Source organism: Cervus canadensis, chromosome 11 (genome assembly GCF_019320065.1).
Source record: "Cervus canadensis isolate Bull #8, Minnesota chromosome 11, ASM1932006v1, whole genome shotgun sequence".
NCBI classification, from domain to species: domain Eukaryota; kingdom Metazoa; phylum Chordata; class Mammalia; order Artiodactyla; family Cervidae; genus Cervus; species Cervus canadensis.
The window spans coordinates 40,073,089-40,093,010 of record NC_057396.1 but is presented as its reverse complement, the minus strand read 5'-3'; the positions used below and the strand labels follow the sequence as shown (position 1 = coordinate 40,093,010).

General features: G+C 41.9%; 1 protein-coding gene across 3 annotated transcripts; it reads right to left on the bottom strand.

Moving 5' to 3' along the window:
• Positions 1 to 176: 176 nt before the first annotated feature.
• TMEM9B (TMEM9 domain family member B) lies at positions 177 to 17,855 on the bottom strand. Of its 3 annotated transcripts, none has more exons than XM_043482328.1 (5): positions 17,837 to 17,855; positions 13,581 to 13,672; positions 8,437 to 8,545; positions 5,867 to 6,001; positions 177 to 1,466 (listed from the first exon to the last, which is right to left on the bottom strand). In XM_043482328.1, exons 3-5 carry the CDS (start codon positions 8,518 to 8,520, stop codon positions 1,311 to 1,313), a joined length of 375 nt encoding a protein of 124 aa, XP_043338263.1. In that variant the 5' UTR covers positions 8,521 to 8,545; positions 13,581 to 13,672; positions 17,837 to 17,855; the 3' UTR covers positions 177 to 1,310. The 3 variants fall into 3 exon arrangements, with proteins under 3 accessions (XP_043338263.1, XP_043338262.1, XP_043338264.1); XM_043482327.1 differs by lacking the exon at positions 17,837 to 17,855 and adding an exon at positions 17,113 to 17,709; XM_043482329.1 differs by lacking the exons at positions 13,581 to 13,672; positions 17,837 to 17,855 and adding an exon at positions 17,113 to 17,242.
• Between the last annotated feature and the right edge of the window lie 2,067 nt (positions 17,856 to 19,922).

Sequence of the window (19,922 nt, the reverse complement as noted above, 5' to 3'; positions counted from 1 at the left end):
CTCTCTCTCTCTCTCTCTCCATATACACACGCACATAGAGATAATTTAGTACCACTGTTTTTTGATTAGACTGTTTAAAACAAGTCTCTCATCAGGGCATAAGTCGTCTTTATATCTTCAAGTTCATCATACAGCAAAAGAGGGAGGAGAGAAAAGTTGGGATAGATACACTGGTAGATGTTTCAAAAATTATTTTTATTGTTACATTTCAAAGAGGACATAGGAAGAAGAAAGCCAGTTATCCAGTAACTGCTACACCTTTCAGAGGGAGGCAACCAGAACTCCAGTCCTAGTTCAAATCTGCACACGCCAGAATCCAAACAGCTGCCTCTCAACCTGACTGGAGGTGCTGACAAACATGTGTATGTCATCCATCCAGGGAGGCTTGGGTTTAAAAGAAACTTTCTTTATTGCAAGTGTCCAAGTCCTTAGGATTCATCCTTAAAGATACTAGAAGATGAGAAAGACCACACACCAAGACTATGTTCAGTCATTAAACTAGCCAGCAGCCAGTTTGTTCTAGGACGCATTGCATCAGACATCACAGTACCTAAAGAAAATCTGCTTTTTGTGAAGGGCCACCGTGCATTTTCAGATCTAATTTACCATAAAGTGCAGCCACAGGCCAACCAGATGTCTAGATAATACAGTCAGTGCAAAAATTCAAATAGGTAAGTTGGGGCTTTGATGAGGCTCAGTTCAGTTCAGTCACTCAGTCGTGTCCGACTCTTTGCGAGCCCATGGACTGCAGCATACCAGGCCTCCCTGTCCATCACCAACTCCCAGATGAGGCTGGCATACTGCAAAATATAAATGAATCTTGAAAATAAAAGGCAAAGTCTATCTCCAAAAGTTTGTTTAGTAAGGTGACTTGAGAAAAGTTATGTTAAGCACTTCCCACACATCCCTCCCCTCCTCTGCCAAAAACAAAAAATACCACACAAAAACCCTACCTGAAAATTATCTTGAAAACCAAGTCAAAACTGTGTGGTAAAAAAAGAGAGTGCTTTTTCCAGGTAAAGGACTTCAAGATAATTTACAGGCAGACATATGTTTATTAGTAAAAGTCACAAATAGGAAAAGATTTATTGGCTGACACTGTTTGAGGTGTGTGCTTTTAAAAAAATGCCTTGATTAATACGTTAATGAAAAAACAAAACAACAAGCGTGTTTTTGTTTCCAGTTTTGAATTTTCCAGAAAGAGTTGGCGAAATCAACAGGGCATTAAAACAAAACCCAGGAAAACTCAGTCAATCTTTTCCCCATTGTCTGCCTCATTTCTTTCTAGTCACCGTGAATTCAATTCCCAATTAGCTGAGGACAACATGACGGTCAAAGACAGATTTTCTCTGCTCTTGAACTTGAAGCTTCCAACGCTGCTGGGCATACTCGACCTTATTCAGCACGTTGGCTCGACTGCGGGAGCGGGCCAGCACATCATGGGCATTTGCAAAAGGCTGGTGATCCTGAAAGTGTAGGAATGGAGAACATCAGATAGCATGATCCATGTAAAACACACACGCACAATAGCAATCATCCAGGCACAGAGACTGGAGCAGCTGGACTGTTTAAACAGACCATCTAATTCAGCCAAGCATTCTTAGGCACTCAACACCAGAAGCAGGATGAACTCAACTACAGAAATAGGTGATTCAAATAAAACAAGCAATGAGGAGGTATTTGTGCAATGTTCCCATGAGTCACTATTTCCAAAGACATTTCCCTTAAGAAACAGGAACCAAGATAAAGACAGTGGTCATTTATGTTAGAGAAGCCTTTCTTGATGAGCTGTGGAAAGAAAATCTATTTGCATGTTAACATCTACAAGTTACAGATAGAGAGTAGGGCTTTGCCTTGCTTTATTCAATACCATCCAGCTAATCTGTGACTGAGGAAAGACTTGTCTTTTTAATATCCTATCCTGACTCTCATATGTATTAGAATTGTTACTTGCCAGCTTGGGACCACATTCATCTGGGAGATGAGTTGACTGGATCCTAACTTGGTTGTTTTTTTTTTACTTACTTTTGTTTTATTATTTATTTGGCTATGCCGGGTCTTATTTGCAGCATGTGAGATCTTTAGTTGCAGCATGTGGAATCTTTAGTTACAGCATGTGGGATCTAATTCCCTGACCAGGGATTGAACTCAGATACCCTGCATTGGGAATACAGTCTTAGCCACTGGACCACCAGGATGTCCCATCTTGGGTGGTTTTAATTTCTTCTTATGCTCTCAACACATACACTTAAAAATTTTTCATTCTCTCCATCCCCTTCCCCAATCTGTAATGGACAGAGATACAGCTCAAGTGCTACAATTACCCTCGACTGCTAAGGACAGTAAAGGATTATTACTTCAGCATTTCTATTTGATAAAGTCTTGAATCTTCCATTGCTGAGCGCCTAGTAGCTTCCATGTTAGCTGATGCCTGAGAAGAGAGACTATTGCAGGGTCACCCAGGTATCTGGGTAGAAAACCAACCTATCCTGGTCAAAATAAACCAATACCACTGATGTTTGTCGTCATTACACAGGAAACCACCATGCTAATCTATCTATGAACAAGATATAAACACAGCTGCCCAAATGACAAAAGGCATTCAGTACTAATTTATTGCTTTTGTTTGTTTTTCCCTTGATCTCTTTTTCCTGAACTTGAATAAGCAAAGCTTCTAAATGTTCCAACATAGGATATAAGTCACAAGTCAGTGCTCTTAAACTTGGCCTCTTGAAAAGAATATTGTTTGGCTTGTGCATGTTTGCCAAAGCTCTGTTATATACCCAGGGCAGGAGACGGCATGTCAATGGAAAGCTGTAGATAACTGCATAACTATATATATATATGTATACATATATATATATATAAAAAACTATATATATAACTATATATAAACAGTGTTTTAACACCTGGTCTTCTTTTTATAGCAAGATATTTATATAATGTCAACATTTCAAAGACAGCAAAGAGTTTTCTATAAAGAATCTACCCCTGCCTTCTTTACCAAAATTGCTTCAACTTTTCACTTAATTTAGGGAATATCTTGTACAAACCCTATTCTTTTTTTTAACCTCATAAATGAAAATAATAAAAACAATTCCATAAAGTTCAAATGTTTCAAAGATGTAAGAAAAGAGGTTAGGAAAAAGGAAGACAGATTATTTTGTTGTTGGATTACTGTATTTCCCATGAAAAAGTAAACCAATCCAAGGTCATCTAATAAATAAGCACAAACACAAGTTTTAGCTCCCTTAACCTTGACCTGGTGTCACATCTTGTCAACATACGGAGTTTGTTCAGGGAGATTAAAATGGCACTATACGAACATAGCGCTTTAGTGAAGTTGTATATAAAACATTATTACCGTTGGTTTGTTTTGGCATAAACAGGACTGGGAAGAGGGATGTGCCTTACCAGCAGAGTGCTTCTCAATTTCATAGTCTTTTTATCTACTCTTCAAGGTAGGGGGAGAAACATCTTCTTAAGAAACAAATTAAAAGACTAAACAAACCAGTTAATCCTTTTGGTCTATTTTCTGTCTATCAGAACAAGATTGAACTAGCTGCTCCTGCTCATGTATGCCGGGAGAACTTACATAGAGATTTACCCTTTATATATATTTGCTCTTTTTATACCGGATAAAATTACATTAAATACAAAACATGTTTTAATGTAATGCTTTGATAATAGTAATGACGTGTCATGGATATATGATACAGTAAATATTGTGACAACTTGCAGTGAACTTCTTAACTATTTGTGCTCTCACTTGATCCAAAGTGCTCTACACCCAACAAACATGGAAAAAGATTAAACAGAAATTAACTGAGGATTTAACAAAAGCATGTTTAAAGGAACATAAAGAGTGGAGAACTCTCATCTTGGATTAGCAACAATTGTAGGAATTTTAATTCAACTTCTTATTGTACAGAGTTGTTATCATACATTCATTGCTCTATTTAGAAAACCTCTCTCTACCCAGAATCAGTTTAACAGATATCCAAAAGTCAGCCAGGCCTCTAAAGACAATGTTCTTATATGGTTGACATGTACATAGGATCAGTCCCTGGTGAACAAAATGGTTACTAAGCACAAGGCCCCATCAATCAAATGCCTTTCCTACATGTTTTCATCTACACATCTGTGTGTCCATTTATTTTATGTTCTCTGTGTTAAATTAATATTGAAAGTGACAGTGTTAGTCACTCAGTCATGTCTAACTCTTTGTGACTCCATGAACCATATACCCTGCCAGGCTCCTCTGTCCATGGAATTCTCCAGGCAAGAATACTGGAATGGGTTGCCATTCCCTTCTCCAGGGGATCTTCCTGACCCAGGGATCAAACCTAGGTCTCCTGCATTGCAGACAGACTCTCTACCATCTGAGCCACCAGGGAAGCAATAATATTGTCTATTTCTAAAGTCAGGAACCTGATATTTAATGCTATAAGCAATGTATATAAGCCAGAGCTTTTATCTATGTGCCTATATGAAATGGTTTGTGTGGTCTTGGACACATAACATTTTTATATGTTAGTAGTTCTCACCTGAGGGTGATTTTGACCCCCAAGAACATCTGGCACCGTCTGTGAACATTTTTGATTGTCAGGATTGGGATAAGGGGTGATACTCATTTCTAGTGGGTAGAGGTCAGGGATGCCACTAGATATCATACAGTGAATACAACAATCATCTGACCCAAAATGTCAATGGGAAATGTCATATGTGAATGAAAATTATATGAGAACAGTATTTGAGACGCTAATGCTTCCTGATATGGAAAAGTTACTCATTATGTGTTGGTTGAATTAATAAAGGATGCAAGGGGAAAAGAGGCAAACAGAGGTGTTTCTATGAAAGTTCTTCACAAAACAAAAATGAAATCTTGCTCAAGTAAGTTGAGTATTCATAATTGATATTCATGAAACAAGCAGGCTCTGTTTGTCGTTATAACTTGAGCCATTCAGTTGGGATCTCTTTTCTCATCTTTTACCAACGGGCCCACAAGCTATTCCAGCGTAAAAGGACTTTTGACTGTGGTTGGCAAGGGTTCACTCCGGCTTTGGCTTTTGAAATTGATTCCTGAAACTCTACTAAATTTTATCCACTTTAAGAAACAGTTCAATAAGGTAATCCAAAATACAAGATAATTTCTAAAAAATATTATATATATATATATAATGATGAAATTGTGGAAAATTTGGAAACAAACCCAAATAATGATAAAGACATACTAAATAACAAATTATGGACTATGTCAATTTCTTAGTAGTTTTCAGTGATACAATATTAATTATATATACAAATCTGAATGTGTTTTAAAGATAGGAAGAGAATCAGGAGTGATGATTTTATTTTTCTCTAGAATTCAAGACCACAGATTATTTAAAGGAGGAGGAAAAGAGGAAATACAAAACATCAGCAAGTTATCATACTGTTCTTCATTAAGTAAAGAATATCATGGTTTTCATGCTTCCCCCCACTAAAGCCTCTTTGCCTTTCAAAATATTTGGTGATGTTGACAGAAAAGGTGGTAGTTTAGGTTGGAGCCTGGGGAGAAAACTATCTCAGATGCTTTCCTCAACGTAAACCGGAAAAGGTGATGAAAACTGTGCCCCTGATACAGAAAGCAAAAACCTTGTACAGAGCACTCACCAAGGCTCATCTGTCTAAGCCACCATATTTACGGCTTTACAGGGCAATTTCCTCATAAAGAGACACACTAATACTAGACTTGTCTTTAGTTTCTCTGGTTGAGGATGTGCTCCAGCACATGGACATTTATATGGAACTACTCTTCACCTGCACCTTACATCAGATGACGGCAGAGACTGACTCTGAACAGTGAAGCGTGTTAAGAACTTACCCCAACATCATCATCGCTCTGAATCAACTGTGAGTGTCCAAACAGGCGTCTCTTCAGTATGGGCTCAACCAGAGTAAGATATACCATGTACAGAAGTAGAAGGCCCAAAATGGAGAGATAAATTATAATGGTAACCTAAGGGAAATTGAAAATAAGTTACATCTCTATTCAAGCCAAGAAATCAGAATTTTGTATAATAATACTAAAGCCATAGTCAAGACTGACCCATCTGTTAAGCACGCAGGATTTCTATACAAACCAGATTCCAACGTAAGAAACAAACTCAGCTCTTCACCAAAGTATTATTTATAGAAAAATAGGCAAGAAAGCATTTTTTTGTCTTTGGGGCCTTTTCACAAGTCTTCGAAATTCCATCTTCACCTACTACTAATCATTGTTACCACTGCTAGCAAAGCAGTTTTCCTTTTTCACCTGAATACAGTGTCCTGGATTCAACAGCACTGCAGTCAAGACTACTTTCCATTAGGAACCCTAACAGAAAATGTAATTTAGATGAATTTCAACAGCATACTGTTTTAGATCAATTCAGACATACAAAAATACATTTTAGGCACAAGATTTTCTTGAGATCTTAATTTGTGTGGTGTTAAGCAGTAGAGTGTGACACCTCCCACTAGAACGGCTCCAGTTAAAGACAGACAATACCAAATGTTAGTGAGGGTGTACAGAAACTGAACCCTCATACATTGCTGGTTAAGAATGTAAAACGGTATAGCTGTTTTAGAATACAATCTGGCAGACTCTTTTTTTTTTTTTTTTTTTCCTGGCAGACTCTTAAAAAGTTAAATATAAACTTACCTCTTTTAGGAATCTACCTGAGCGAAAGGAAAACATATATCCAAAGCACATACACTGATATTCATAACAGCATGATTCCTAAGAATAAAAATCTGGAAATAATCCAAATGTCCATCAACTGATGGATGGAAAAAGAAAATGTGGTATATTTATGTAGCAGAATGCTATTCAGTAATAAGAAGTAATTAAGTACTGATACATGCTATAGCATGAATAAACCTCAAAAACATTATGCTGTGTGAAAGAAACCAGTCGTAGAAAAGCACACATTTTCTGATTCTATTTATATGAAATGTCCAGATCTAGACATACAAAGCAGAACAGTGATTATCCAGGGCTGGGGGTGGGCTTCTCTGGTGGCTCAGACGGTAAAGAATCAACCAGCAATACAAGAGACCCAGGTTGAATCCTTAGGTTGGGAAGATCCCCTGGAGAAGGGAACCTGCTCCAGTATTCCTGCCTAGAGAATCACGTGGACAGAGGAGCCTGGCAAGCTACAGTCCACAGAGACGCAGAGTCAGACACAACTGAGGGACCAACACTTTCACTTCAATTTCAGGGCTGGAGGTAGGCATGGGATCAGTGATAAATGGGCATCAGGGATCTTTTGTGGGTAATGGGGATGTTCTAAAACTGGATTTTAAAAAATGGTTTTAAATTTGCTAAAATTTATAAAACTGTACACTTAGTATGAGTGACATTTGGGGATGCAAATTATACATTAAAATTTTGTTAAAAAATAAAAAAGTTTATGATGATTTCTTGACAGGACGGCATCCTGCTGGAGTAGAAGCTCTCTGGCATGGTCAACCACAACAGGAATGTTGTAATTGGTACAGCTGGCCATTCCAGACTCCCTTGAAGCCTTTTTTGGGGGAACAGAAATGGGAAACCCCATATAAAAATTGGGAAAAAGAACTACTAGCTACCATAATAAAGTAATTGAACTCATTAGAGGTCCAAACTGTGATGAAAGTGATCTACATTCCACTTCCTATAAAAGATAAAGAAAGAAAATCTTAAAATCCAGCAGTGATGTTTCCAGGATAGTGTAGTCACTAAATATATAACTTTTTCTAAGAGTTGAGAGGGCAGGAAGAAGGTCTAATTATGCTGCTTTCTCACTAATCTTTGGCATTCGTGGACCAAGGAGAAGCTGGAATGTCTTTCTGGGAAATGCTTATTACACACAGGCCTGCTTCGTGCCATTTCACATGTCACACCCATCTAAGGTGTCCAAATTCATCTACAAAGCATCTCAATGAGGCAGGTGGAGAGTAGGCTTGTTACTCCTTTCAGAGTGGGGGCTGGGGATAAGGAAGAAGTAGGTAAGAGGGTATTGGAGAAGAGGATGGAAGAGCAATAGTTCAGGTAACTAAATAGAATTCCAATGTCCAGCATTTTCTTTCCTGTTTCAGTTCAGTTCAGTTCAGTTGCTCAGTCGTGTCCGACTCTTTGCGACCCCATGAATCGCAGCACGCCAGGCCTCCCTGTCCATCACCAACTCCCGGAGTTTACTCAAATTTATGTTCATTTGTGTTCATTTATGTTCACTGGTGATGCCATCCAACCAGCTCATCCTCTGTCGTCCCCTTCTCCTCCTGCCTCCAATCCCTCCCAGCATCAATGTCTTTTCCAATGAGTCAACTCTTCGCATGAGGTGGCCAAAGTATTGGAGTTTCAGCTTCAGTTTAGATACCATCAAAAACTGTTTCAGAAGCAGAAAAGATGGATTTTTTTTCTTTTCTTACCTTGATCGTAACAGAACTTCTTTCTTCATATTTGCATTCACAGCGAAGACAGTATGCTTCTACGTCAGGCCCCCGCACAGGCATGGGATCCACAACATGAAGGCAATCACTGAAAAAAACAAAGATAAAATACTGTCTAAACCTAGCTGGATTTTCTGCTTACACTGATCAAACCTTTCCTGAAATCCAGAATAATCACTGAGCTTACCCAATGAAGTAACATAAGGAACAAATAATCAGTAAGGGAAGTGAAATCATTTCCTCTCAATATTAGCAATTTGGTAAGATCTAACAGTCTAAGATGGAGAAGGAAATGGCAACCCACTCCAGTATTCTTGCCTGGAGAATGCCATGGACAGAGAAGCCTGGCGGGCTTTATTAGACACAACAGTCTAATAAACCGTTCAGTTCAGTTGCTCAGTCGTGTCTGACTCTTTGCAACCCCATGGACTGCAGCACAGCAGGCCTCCCTGTCCATCACCAACTCCCAGAGTTTACTCAAACCCATGTTCATTGAGTCGGTGGTGCCGTCCAACCATCTCATCCTCTGTTGTCCCCTTCTCCTCCCGCCTTCAATCTTTCCCAGCCTCAGGGTCTTCTCAAATGTCAGTTCTTCACAACAGGTGGCCAAAGTATTGGAGTTTCAGCTTCAACATCAGTCCTTCCAATAAATATTCAGGACTGATTTCCTTTAGAATGAACTGGTTGGATCTCCTTGCAGTCCAAGGGACTCTCAAGAGTCTTCTCCAACATCACAGTTCAAAAGCATCAATTCTTTGATGCTCAGCTTTCTTTATAGTCCAACTCTCACATCCATACATGACTCCTGGAAAAACCAAAGCTTTGACTAGATGGACCTTTGTTGGCAAAGTAATGTCTCTGCTTTTTAATATGCTGTCTAAGTTGGTCATAACTTTTCTTCCAAGGAGCAAGCGTCTTTTAATTTCATGGCTGCAGTCACCATCTGCAGTGATTTTGGAGCCCCCCCAAAATAAAGTCTGTCACCATTTGCATTGTTCCCCCATCTATTTGCCATGAAGTGATGGGACCAGATGCCATGAACTTAGTTTTCTGAATGTTGGGTTTTAAGCCAACTTTTTCACTCTCCTCTTTCACTTTCATCAAGAGGCTCTTTAGCAAAGCAGAGAGGGTCTTCTTTGCTTTCTGCCATAAGGGTGGTATCATCTGCATATCTGAGGTTATCGATATTTCCCCTGGCAATCTTGATTCCAGCTTGTGCTTCATCCAGCCTGACATTTTGCACGATGTACTCTGCATAGAAGTTAAACAAGCAGGGTGACAATATACAGCCTTGACATACTCCTTTACCGATTTGGAACTGTTGTTCCATGTCCAGTTCTAACTGTTGCTTCCTGATCTGCACACAGATTTCTCAGGAGGCAGGTCAGGTGGTCTGGTATTCTCATCTCTTGCAGAACTTTCCACAGTTTGTTGTGATCCACACAGTCAAAGGCTTTGGCATAGTCAATAAAGCAGAAGTAGATGTTTTTTTGGAACTCTTTTGCTTTTTCAATGATCCAACCGTAAAGATACATATGCAGCAGCTATTTTTCAAAAGTGCTATTCATAGTTTAAAAAATGCCCCTAAAAATCTCAAATGAGACTGAAAGCTACTTAGCAGATCAAGTCATATTTAGACTGTTCATTTAGCAAGTAAAACTGCTAAACTGATTTAAGGTGATCTGGGGCATTATTCAAACACAATTACCTCTTTTACTAATCAACTAACATTATCTGAACTGCCACATGTAGTATATGAATGGCTAATCACACCTAACAGATGGTAAATTATGAAACTCTGAAAACCGAACACCAGAGTAAGAAACAATTACTTTTTTTAAGGAGTCTATTTAAAAAACATGGAGAAGTAGGTTTAGGACAACAAAAATATTTAAAAATGAAAACATTACCTGGCAATAGCACATAAGTCATAATAAAAGGCTGAATGTTTTTGTTGTTGGATGTTGTTTATTTTCTCCCCATTTGCCATTTATTTATGGCTTATGAAAAAGCAATTCTACTCGAAAAAATCTTATTTTCTAGAAGTCTGTCAATTCTAGGAAATAATTAAATTCTTACTCTCCACAGCTATTAAGAGCCCACTACTCTGATCCCCTTCAGCAAAGGCAGGCGAAGCTCTCCTGTCCTGCCGCCCCTCTCGTCACCTGTCCCTTAGGCACTTCTGGCTGCCTTAAGAACTCTTCCACAGCATCCTGTCTCATTCAGGCATCCTGTCTGTCTCACTCTACCCACCTTCTTGGCAGCACCCAATGCGCCAGGGTGATTCTTTCCTTTTGCCCTATCAGAACATACTTTTTTGTGTTCTGTTCCCTGTGAACTGTGGTAGAACAAAGAAAACCCAAAACGGCATAAGTGATCAAAGTTCCGTCAGTTTGCCTTAACAGGTAATTTAATTTTAACAAAGGTAATGACGAAAAAGTAAGTCTCAACTGGCAGAATTTCAAACAAGAGTAAGGTCCCAAACTTACACCATACAAGTGTGTGGTATCTGTTCCAAATGTCTTATGGCTCTCTGAAGACCAGGGGTGTATCCAGCTGGATGCAGGCATAAAATAGACAGAGGAAGCTAAATCCCACTGCAGGGGTATCTAGCTCATAACCATGGAGGGCATGTAGCCCAGAACTCTCAGAGAGCTCACCTGCTGCATGAGGTCAGACTAAATGAATAGCTAAAAAGGGTTGGAATAAAAGGCCTCCTCGGACAGTTGTATTTCTGTCTTGCTTTAAATGATTTAAGGTGACCTGGACTATTATTCAAATATGAGATTAATTCTTTCATGAATTAACCAACAACATCTAAACTGTCACAGTGTGGTATATGAATAGCTAATCACACCTAACAGTTCCCTCCCACCTCACCCCACCCATATTTCTCTGAACCTCAGGAAAATGAGATTTCTCTCCTACTTAGTTTCCTAGATCAGCTTCAGAAACCTTAGTCACAATCTTTGGAAGTACAAATACAGTTAATAACAAAGAGATTCTGAGTGCTGTGCAGGATGGGAGAGGAAACAGGAAGTTTGGGTCTGGCCAGTCACTGTAAATACAGAACCCAAATACAGAACTCAGCCACTTTAGGAACTAGGCAACACCTCCCCCTAGTGGCAAAATGATTCATATACATTATCAGCTTCGAATCACACCCCGATACAAACCAGAGAACTCAGACTTTTCTTAAGCTACACGATATAGGTCAATGAAGAATTAAAGCTGACAACAGGACAAAATGGAGGCCAGGAGGTAAATATATATATTTGATATATATATATAGGTATGTTTACCAGGAAGTAAATACATTACATTTACCAGGAGGTAAATACTGGTATTCCCTGGTGGCTCAGTGGTAAATCTAACTGCTTGCAATGCAGGAGACCTGGGTTTGATCCCTGGATCGGGAAGATCCCCTGGAGAAGGGAATGGTGACCCCCTCCAGTATTCTTGCCTGGAGAATTCCATGGACAGAGGAGCCTGGCAGGCTACATTCCATGGGGTCGCAGAGTCAGGCATGACTGAGCTATTAACACTTTCACTTATATATATGTGTATATATATAGTGTCAGATAAGATATCCATATATCTATCTATATATATACACACACACATACATACACATACATATAGAGCCAGATAAAATACTGGAAGCCTTGGAAGACTATAACATCTTGATTAGACATAACTTGCCTACCCTTCTAAAGCCAGTTAAAAACTTTCAGTGACATCTGTGAACCTATCCAGAGTAAAAGGCTAAGCTGCAGACAGGAAGCAAAAGTGAGAAGGAAGAAAAATTCCAAAGCAAGCCTTGTTTTCAGCTGTTTATTTTCAAAGCTCCCTATTTTCACCAGTAACCAGGGATAAATGACATATGGCTCTCTGTGAACCTGGAGTAAAAAAAGTCCATGAAAAGATTAGAGCTAAACACTTGAACAGTGAGTTCATTTGCCACTCAAATAACAAGCATCATACTCTATTACTGATAATAAAGTACACTGATTATAAGTGCTCGATACATTTGGGAAATTTACAGGAGTAACTTATTTGAATTTTCTTTTCATATAAAATAACTTGTGGATATAAAACCTAAAAGAATAGTCATATCACTGTGTAATACAAGACAATTTAAAGTGGAACACAAAAGTTCTCAAGAACACACTTACCAAATGTCAGATTAAATTTAAACGGGAACTTAGGGACTGAACTTCATGGGAAGAATAGACAATGGTATCAAAAAAGCTAAACATGCTCAAAGTCTGCATTTTCTTATTCAAAGTCAGCTTGGAATAGTGTAACCAAATAAGTTTAATTCTGCTTTCAAACTTTTAGGTCTATTTCACTGTGAAATCAGGTACATGTTACAGTATGGTAACATCTGGAGCTATTTTTCTTCTGTGCCTATCCTGTCAATCTTCCATTGCAAACCATAAAATGTCCCAGTCCAGGATAAGGAGCCCACCTATCCTTAAATGACTGCTTACCAATCATTTTATGGCACGTGCAGACAAAGCTATCATTTGTAAGGTTCACTGAGGTAAACACAGAAGACTGCTGGTGACAAGCCAGTCAGGGTCCCAGTCATTGCCAGATTATATACCAAGGGCTGAAAGGGTCAATGACTTGGCATACCTATAACCTACTGGCCCACCAACTGGTAAACTCTGATACCTGTGGCTCATTCCCACTCCTTCCTGAGCCTTCTGACACTTTTAAACACAGTCTCCTATATCTGACAATATAGCATCAAAACCCACAAGTTGTAAAAATTATAACTCAGATAAATGAGGCTTGCTTACCTTCAGCTGAGAAGCAAGAAGGGCCTAAATTTAAGGGCACACAGAAGGGTAGCTATGGGGCGTTCAGATGCCACAAACTCAGCCCCACCCCAATGTAAAACCCTGCCTGCCTGGGGCTTTTGGCTACATTCCTTTAGACTTACTTGATGCACTCGGGGTCTTACTCTCACTTTTTCAAATGGAAATGGAATTCAACACTTTTGCTTAAAAATAAATACTTACAAAGAAAACAACACATTGGATGAATATCCAGGGCTAACAGTGACAACCAAAGAAAGAAATGTGACAGGTAATTCAGTAACATGGAATACTTACCAGTCTTTTTGGGATATGTTCTTATTATAAATATGCCCAGAATTATCTTTATAGGGAGGACAGATACATTTACATCGGACATCCTCAGAATTCTGTAACCAAAACAGAAACTTAGTATAGCTTGTTGACAGCTTATCATCAATATTTTTAGAAACTGCAACTTACACATTTTGTTAAGCATCCCCTGCCAAGTATTCTAAAACTCTTCATTTAAATTTTGTAATAACTTTAAGAGATACAAGTTTTTAAAAAAAAACCATTGGTAATGCTCATGAATAATTATATAATACATAAAATTATTTTGAAATAACACCTAGTACCTGTGGTTTATTAATCACATTTTCAGTCACGTGACAAAATTGTGCTAATGTTATCACCATCTATCTGCCAGTAGGAAGACACAGTAGACTACCGCTGTGCCTGCAAATAAGAATGTTGATTACCAAAGGATTAGGAAATATCAAACTAAAAATTGCAAAACAAGTCACAATTCTACCCATCATCCTTCCAACCCTTTGGTATAAAGGCACTGATATGGCTAAAGTGAGTTGGGCCAGAGTCCTAAAGAAGGGATGAAGTTTTAGAGGCACTCAGCTACAAAAAAAAAAAAAGGAAGTACATAAAGGAAGTAGCTTCAATATAGCTGAGATCAGTTTGGCATACTCTTCCCAGGAAACTTTGCTTCTAATCCCTGGGAGACAGAGAGGACAACTACTGAAAAAGCAAGTTTGAAGAAGTGAAGAAGAGGTGACTAAATTTATGAATAGAGGGAGTAGGAGATGCTTTCTCAGCGAAGGGGAATTAATTTCAGAAGGAAGGCAGTGGCTCATTAGTCTCCAGAGGACCGAGCCCAGAACTCCTATATATAGTGGTATGTCTGGCAGAGTTGTTGATAAGTCGTTTACTCATTCAGCAGTTACTTACTGAGCATTTGTCCTGTGCCAGAATTTGTGCAAAAGGAGGTGGATTCAGATAAGTCTAAGACATAGTTCCTGCCCGCAATTAGGACACACCCAAGTAAAGAAGACTGACAAATACACGGTTACAGTAATAAACCACTTAAAGTGATGACAGATATGCAGGAGGTGCCATCAGTGTTTTGAAAATCAGGAGACTTGCTGCTGTCCCTGTTTCTGAAGGGAACTGGGGAAGATTTCAAAAAGAAACCTTGACATAAACAACAAGGACCTGCTATAATAACCTATAATGGAAACAAACCTGAGTTATTTTGCTATACACTTGAAACTAACACAGCATTATAAATTAACTATATTTCAATAAAAAAAAAAGAATCCCTGACCAAACCTCCCCATCTATATGCTTGTCACTCATCTTTCTTAACTCCTGTATTTAAAGGTATTATAGAGGAAAGCTCCAATTTAAAAAATGCAAATATCATTGTTTTCCCATCATATTAATGTGAATGCCTTCTGTTTCCTCCAGTAATGAGCTAGCTCATCAAGGAGGAAGCACAGGGCAGGTCTGGAGGGTATGGCCATGAGGGGACTAGAGAGTGGCATGAAGATGAAGTAGGAAATAGATGGGTTCCAGGTTGGAAATTTACTATTAGTCACCTCCTCAGATGGTGACTGCAGCCACAAAATTAAAAGACGCTTGCTCCTTGGAAGAAAAGCTATGACAAACCTAGATAGTGTATTAAAAAGCAGAGACACTACTTTGCTGACAAAGGTCTGTCTAGTCAAAGCTATGGTTTCTCCAGTAGTCATGTATGGGTGTGAGAGTTGGACCATAAAGAAGGCTGAATGCCAAAGAATTGATGCTTATGAACTGTGGTGTTGGAGAACTCTTGAGAGTCCCTTGGACTGTAAGGAGATCAAACTAGTCAATCCTAAAGGAAATAAATCCTGAATATTCATTGGAAAGACTGATGCTGAAGCTGAAGCTCTAATACTTTGGCCACCTGATGCAAAGAACTGACTCATTAGAAAAGACCCTGGTGCTGGGAAAGATTGAATGCAGGAAGTGAAGGGGAGGACAGAGGATGAGATGGTTGGATGGCATCACTGACTCAATGAATATGAGTTTGAGTAAGCTCCAAGGGATGGTGAAGGACAGGGAAGCCTGGTGTGCAGTAGTCCATGAGGTGGCAGAGTCAGACATGACTGAGCGACTCAACAACAACCATCTTCTTTGCATTTTTTGAGATAAGATACAGGTAGGCTCCAGTTGAGGAATTTACAGCCAACAAAAACAGGGTAAATAGCCAGTCTTTGTCTCTTACTGAAGGAAATAATCATGGCAAGGACAAAGTAAGGAAAAAATCCTGTCTGATAAGGGAGATACTACACATGCACACAAAGGCTCCTTGGAATCAAAAGTCAGAGGATAATTCCAGGTCACAATCAGTCTTGCTCCTCCAAGAAGCCTTCACTTTTAGATCCATCTTGGCTATGCGTGCACAACCCAGGGGAGGGTCCTGAGACAAATTAACTGGGGGTGGAGGTTGGGGTGGGACGACAAAGCAAGGTGACTGGCCTGAGGGAAGAGGAAGACCCGGAAAACTGCCCCTTTACAAAGGATTTAAACTTCCCAAAAGCCCAATTCTCTCTGAGCTTACCCATGAGCCTTTCCACATGTACTTTAATAAACTTCTTAGTTTACTCTTTACTTTCTGCCTCCTTGCCTGCATTCGTTCTTGAGTAGGCAGGTAATACTAGGGATCCTAGCCGTAACTGTTGGCTCCTGTGGTCCAGTGGTTAGGGCTCCCCGTCTGGGAAACTAAGATCTGGCTTCCAGCTACCGCTGGCAGCTGCTTGCTGCAAGCCTGCCTCTTACTGCTATGCGCGTCAGAAATCAAGGGGATGAGAAGGGCCAAGAAATGGAGCAGGGGAGAAGGCCACAACTTCACCTCGCCTATGGTTTGGATCCTCCCTTACCCACTAAATTATCAAGAAAAGAAGGCAACAAATGGGCTAGGAGATCCTGGAGGGAGTGAGGTGAGGATATGAGGCTGGTGATAGACTCTGTAGGTCCTTTCTGTGGGGAGGAAGGCTGCCAGGAGAGGCAAGTTCCCACAGTGGGAAGGGACTCTGTTCAGGGTTGAGTTGAGAGGAGTTAGTTCCTAACAGGTAAGACACCTGTGAGCTGGGGGCTTCCCATGCGGGCTTGGGGGATTTTGGAGGGTGGTCCGTGAGGCTGGTGAAGGGTGACTGTAGACTGTCAGAGCTTAAGTGTAAAGCTCAAGTTAAAAGCTCTCAGAGTTGGAAAGGCTGTAAAGTTGGAGGTGGGTCCTGTCGGGGCTGGGAAGGGAAATTTAAGGAGCCGGACATGCTGTCCGGGCCCCGTCTGGACCAGGTGGGGCGGGGTGGGGTGTCAGCGCCGGGGGTGGGAGGGGGTGGGTGCGGGCGCTGTCCACTGTCACGGCTGGAGGGCGGGAGTGCCATCCGGCTGTCCGGAGGGTTTCGGGCGGGGGTCTGCCAGGGCTGGCAGAGGACTGGGGTGGGGCTCAGGCGGACAAGGCCAGAGGCAGCGGAGGCGCGCCGGTCTGAAGCGAAGGCTGGGCGGGACTCACCTTGGCGGCGTCTGACAGCTGCACCAGCAGCAGCACCGACAGCGCCAGGCAGGACAGGCTGAGCATGGAGGCGAGACGAAGGAGGCCGGCCCACAGGGTCGCCATCGCGGCCAGGCCCAGCAGTCGCCACAGCCGGAGCCCCCGAGACCAGCTCCCGGCCGGGCTCCGGCTCGGGCTCGGGCTCCTCCGTCCGCACTTCCGTCTGGGCCCTCGCGTCACGGGCCGCGCCGGGTCAGCTACAAACAGCACTCGCCCCGGAAACGGTTCCCGGTGGGGAGGCCGGGAGGCTGCGCCATGCCCTAGAAGCTTAGGCGGCCTCTCCCGGGCACAACCTACGCTCGGCGGAGCTTCGAGGCGCTAGGATATCTTTCACCGCACAGAGCAGCCGGGCCGCGGACCGCCAGTGAGCTGGGAGGTCCTCCCATCCAGGGAGAACCCCCTCTCCCGCCCACCCCCCCCAGAACGCCCGGATGTCAGATCCCCAACAAGCCCGCGGTTCACCGGAGCGACCCCTGCGAGGCCGGAGCCGTTCGTTGCCAGCCTTAGGAGGACCGAGTGAGCCCCAGCCTCAGGAATTGCTGAGAGGCGGCTCGTCCCGGCCGGCGCAGGCGGGGTGGGTGCTAAGCTTGGGAACAGGTATGATACTGACCGAGCCATCCCTTCCCCGGAAGCCCACCCGCAGTTAGAGGGTCGAGGGGGTCCTCTCCGGCACTTTGATACTGACCTGCGGCCCACTCGCCTCCCGGAAACCGTTCCCGGGGAGGCTGCTAACAGTCTGTGAGCTGCCTTCGTGGGTGTGGCCTCCGTTTGGGGCTCCTCGCTGCCCTTCCGCTGGGAGCTGACTGCTTAGGCCCGGCCTGCCGCCAGCAACTGGGCCACAGCAGAGGGGCTGGGCCGGGCCAGGCCAGGCTCCGGAAGGTGTGGAGTTGGCGAAAGAATCCCCCTAATAGCCGCCTCCGCCCAAGATTTCAGAAGATGGGGGATCACGGTGCTACAATCCTGTTCAGGGCGGCTGGCTCCTAATTCAAAACTAGGGGACCGCTGACGATCTTTCCTAGAGCGGGTCATCCTGAAGGATAAGTTGGGAGAACCCTGGAGATGGTACAGTTCAGTTCAGTTCAGTCGCTCAGTCGTGTCCGACTCTTTGCGACCCCATGAATCGCAGCACGCCAGGCCTCCCTGTCCATCACCAACTCCGGGGGTCTACCCAAACCCATGTCCGTGCAGTCGGTGATGTCATCCAGCTATCTCATCCTCTGTCGTCCCCTTCTCCTCCTGCCCCCAATCCTTCCCAGCATTAGGGTCTTTTCCAATGAGTCAACTCTTCAGTCTCTCCAATTAAAATATTTTTCAGTTAGTAGTGGAAAGGGCATAGTGGAAAGAATGCCGGGGCTCATCATAGCCTCTGCGGAGTTTTTGAAACATCTTGGTCCAAACACTTCCTTTTTCTGGGCTTAATATTCGGAGATTGAACTCTTATCTGTGGGTTTCAAATTTTGCTTTCTCTAAGCAAATTTGCTTTCTCTAAGCAAAACTTAAAAGTGGTCTTTTCCTAGTTTGTGGAAATGTTTTAATAGATTGAATTTTTTGGGTATTTTTCTCACATGTGATTCTTGTTGCTGCTAGACCAAAACAAGAAGCTGTCTGATATTATGCCAAGTATTTTTAGACCCTTTCAGTCCCAAATGGCAAGTGGTGCCCAGTCTCAACCAGAACCAGAATGGCAGGACTAGATGACCTTTCACCAAGGCCCCTCCAGGCTGCCCTGTCACTTTCCTTAATTGTCAGATTTTCTTAGTGGGTATCCTACTGGCCAGTGTCAAATGTGTCTGACTGTGATGCACTTGTGGATTCGTGATTGCTAAAAGCTGTCTCATCAGCAAGTTTGGGATCAGTTTAGGGTTAGCTGTCTAGGTCTGGCATCTGAAGGAGTGCTTTTACTCTTTGGTTGAAACCTCAGAGGCCTTCCCTTTCTTCAGATTTGTTCTCAGGGCCCTGATTGGGGGCACAGAGATCTAGAGGAATACATAGTAGTACCTCAGCAAGTACGCTCTCTGACTTTGTAGCCACTAGCCCCAGGTAGCGACTGAGCACTTGAAGTGTGACTGACTGGAATTGGGATACGCTATAAGTGTAAAAATGTACTGAATTTCAAAGACTTAACATAAAAAACATATTAAAATATCTCATGTTAACCGTAAACTCAATGTTTTTATATTAAGGTTGAAATATTTTGGATTCATTCGGTTAAATAAAACATTAAAACAATTTCACTTTTTATTTTTACTTCTTAAATGTAGCTACTAGGAAATTTAATGTTTATATTAGATATACCTGTTCTAGAATGTAAGATGTGGCTGCCCAGAGTAGAGTGTGACTGTAAGATGATTGGTTGCCTGGCTAGAGTCTGAATGAAGACTCAGACCTGGGTAAGGAGAAGGAGGACAGTTTAACTGGCACAGCTAGAGCCAAGGATTGGGGGCGGGGGGGAGGGTATATGTCACTAAACAATATAATTCCAGGTGCTACAATGGAAGTGGAGGAGTTGGTTCTTGTTCTACCCTGCTCATACCTAGATAGCTCCTACTTTCCCCTTAGGTCAGAGGTCTTCTCAACTAGAAAACCTTCCCTGACTTACATGCATTTCCATCTGTATTTGTGCAGATCTATTTCCTAACCTAATCCGTTACAAAAAATTATGTTTTCATATCTGCCTCTGAACTCCCAACCTCCACCCAAACTTGGCAGAGTCTTTGAGGGCAAGGGTTTTTATTATCTTTGTACCTGGAGACTGGGATAGAGTAAAAACC

Coding starts and splice junctions, on each gene's coding strand:
- TMEM9B (XM_043482327.1), bottom strand. CDS start 17,217: ATGGCGACCCTGTGGGCCGGCCTCCTTCGTCTCGCCTCCATGCTCAGC. Junction 6,002..8,436: donor GAAGTTCTGTTACGATCAAG/GTAAGAAAAGAA, acceptor AATTTCCCTTAG/GTTACCATTATAATTTATCT. Junction 1,467..5,866: donor AGAGCGATGATGATGTTGGG/GTAAGTTCTTAA, acceptor CTACACTTTCAG/GATCACCAGCCTTTTGCAAA.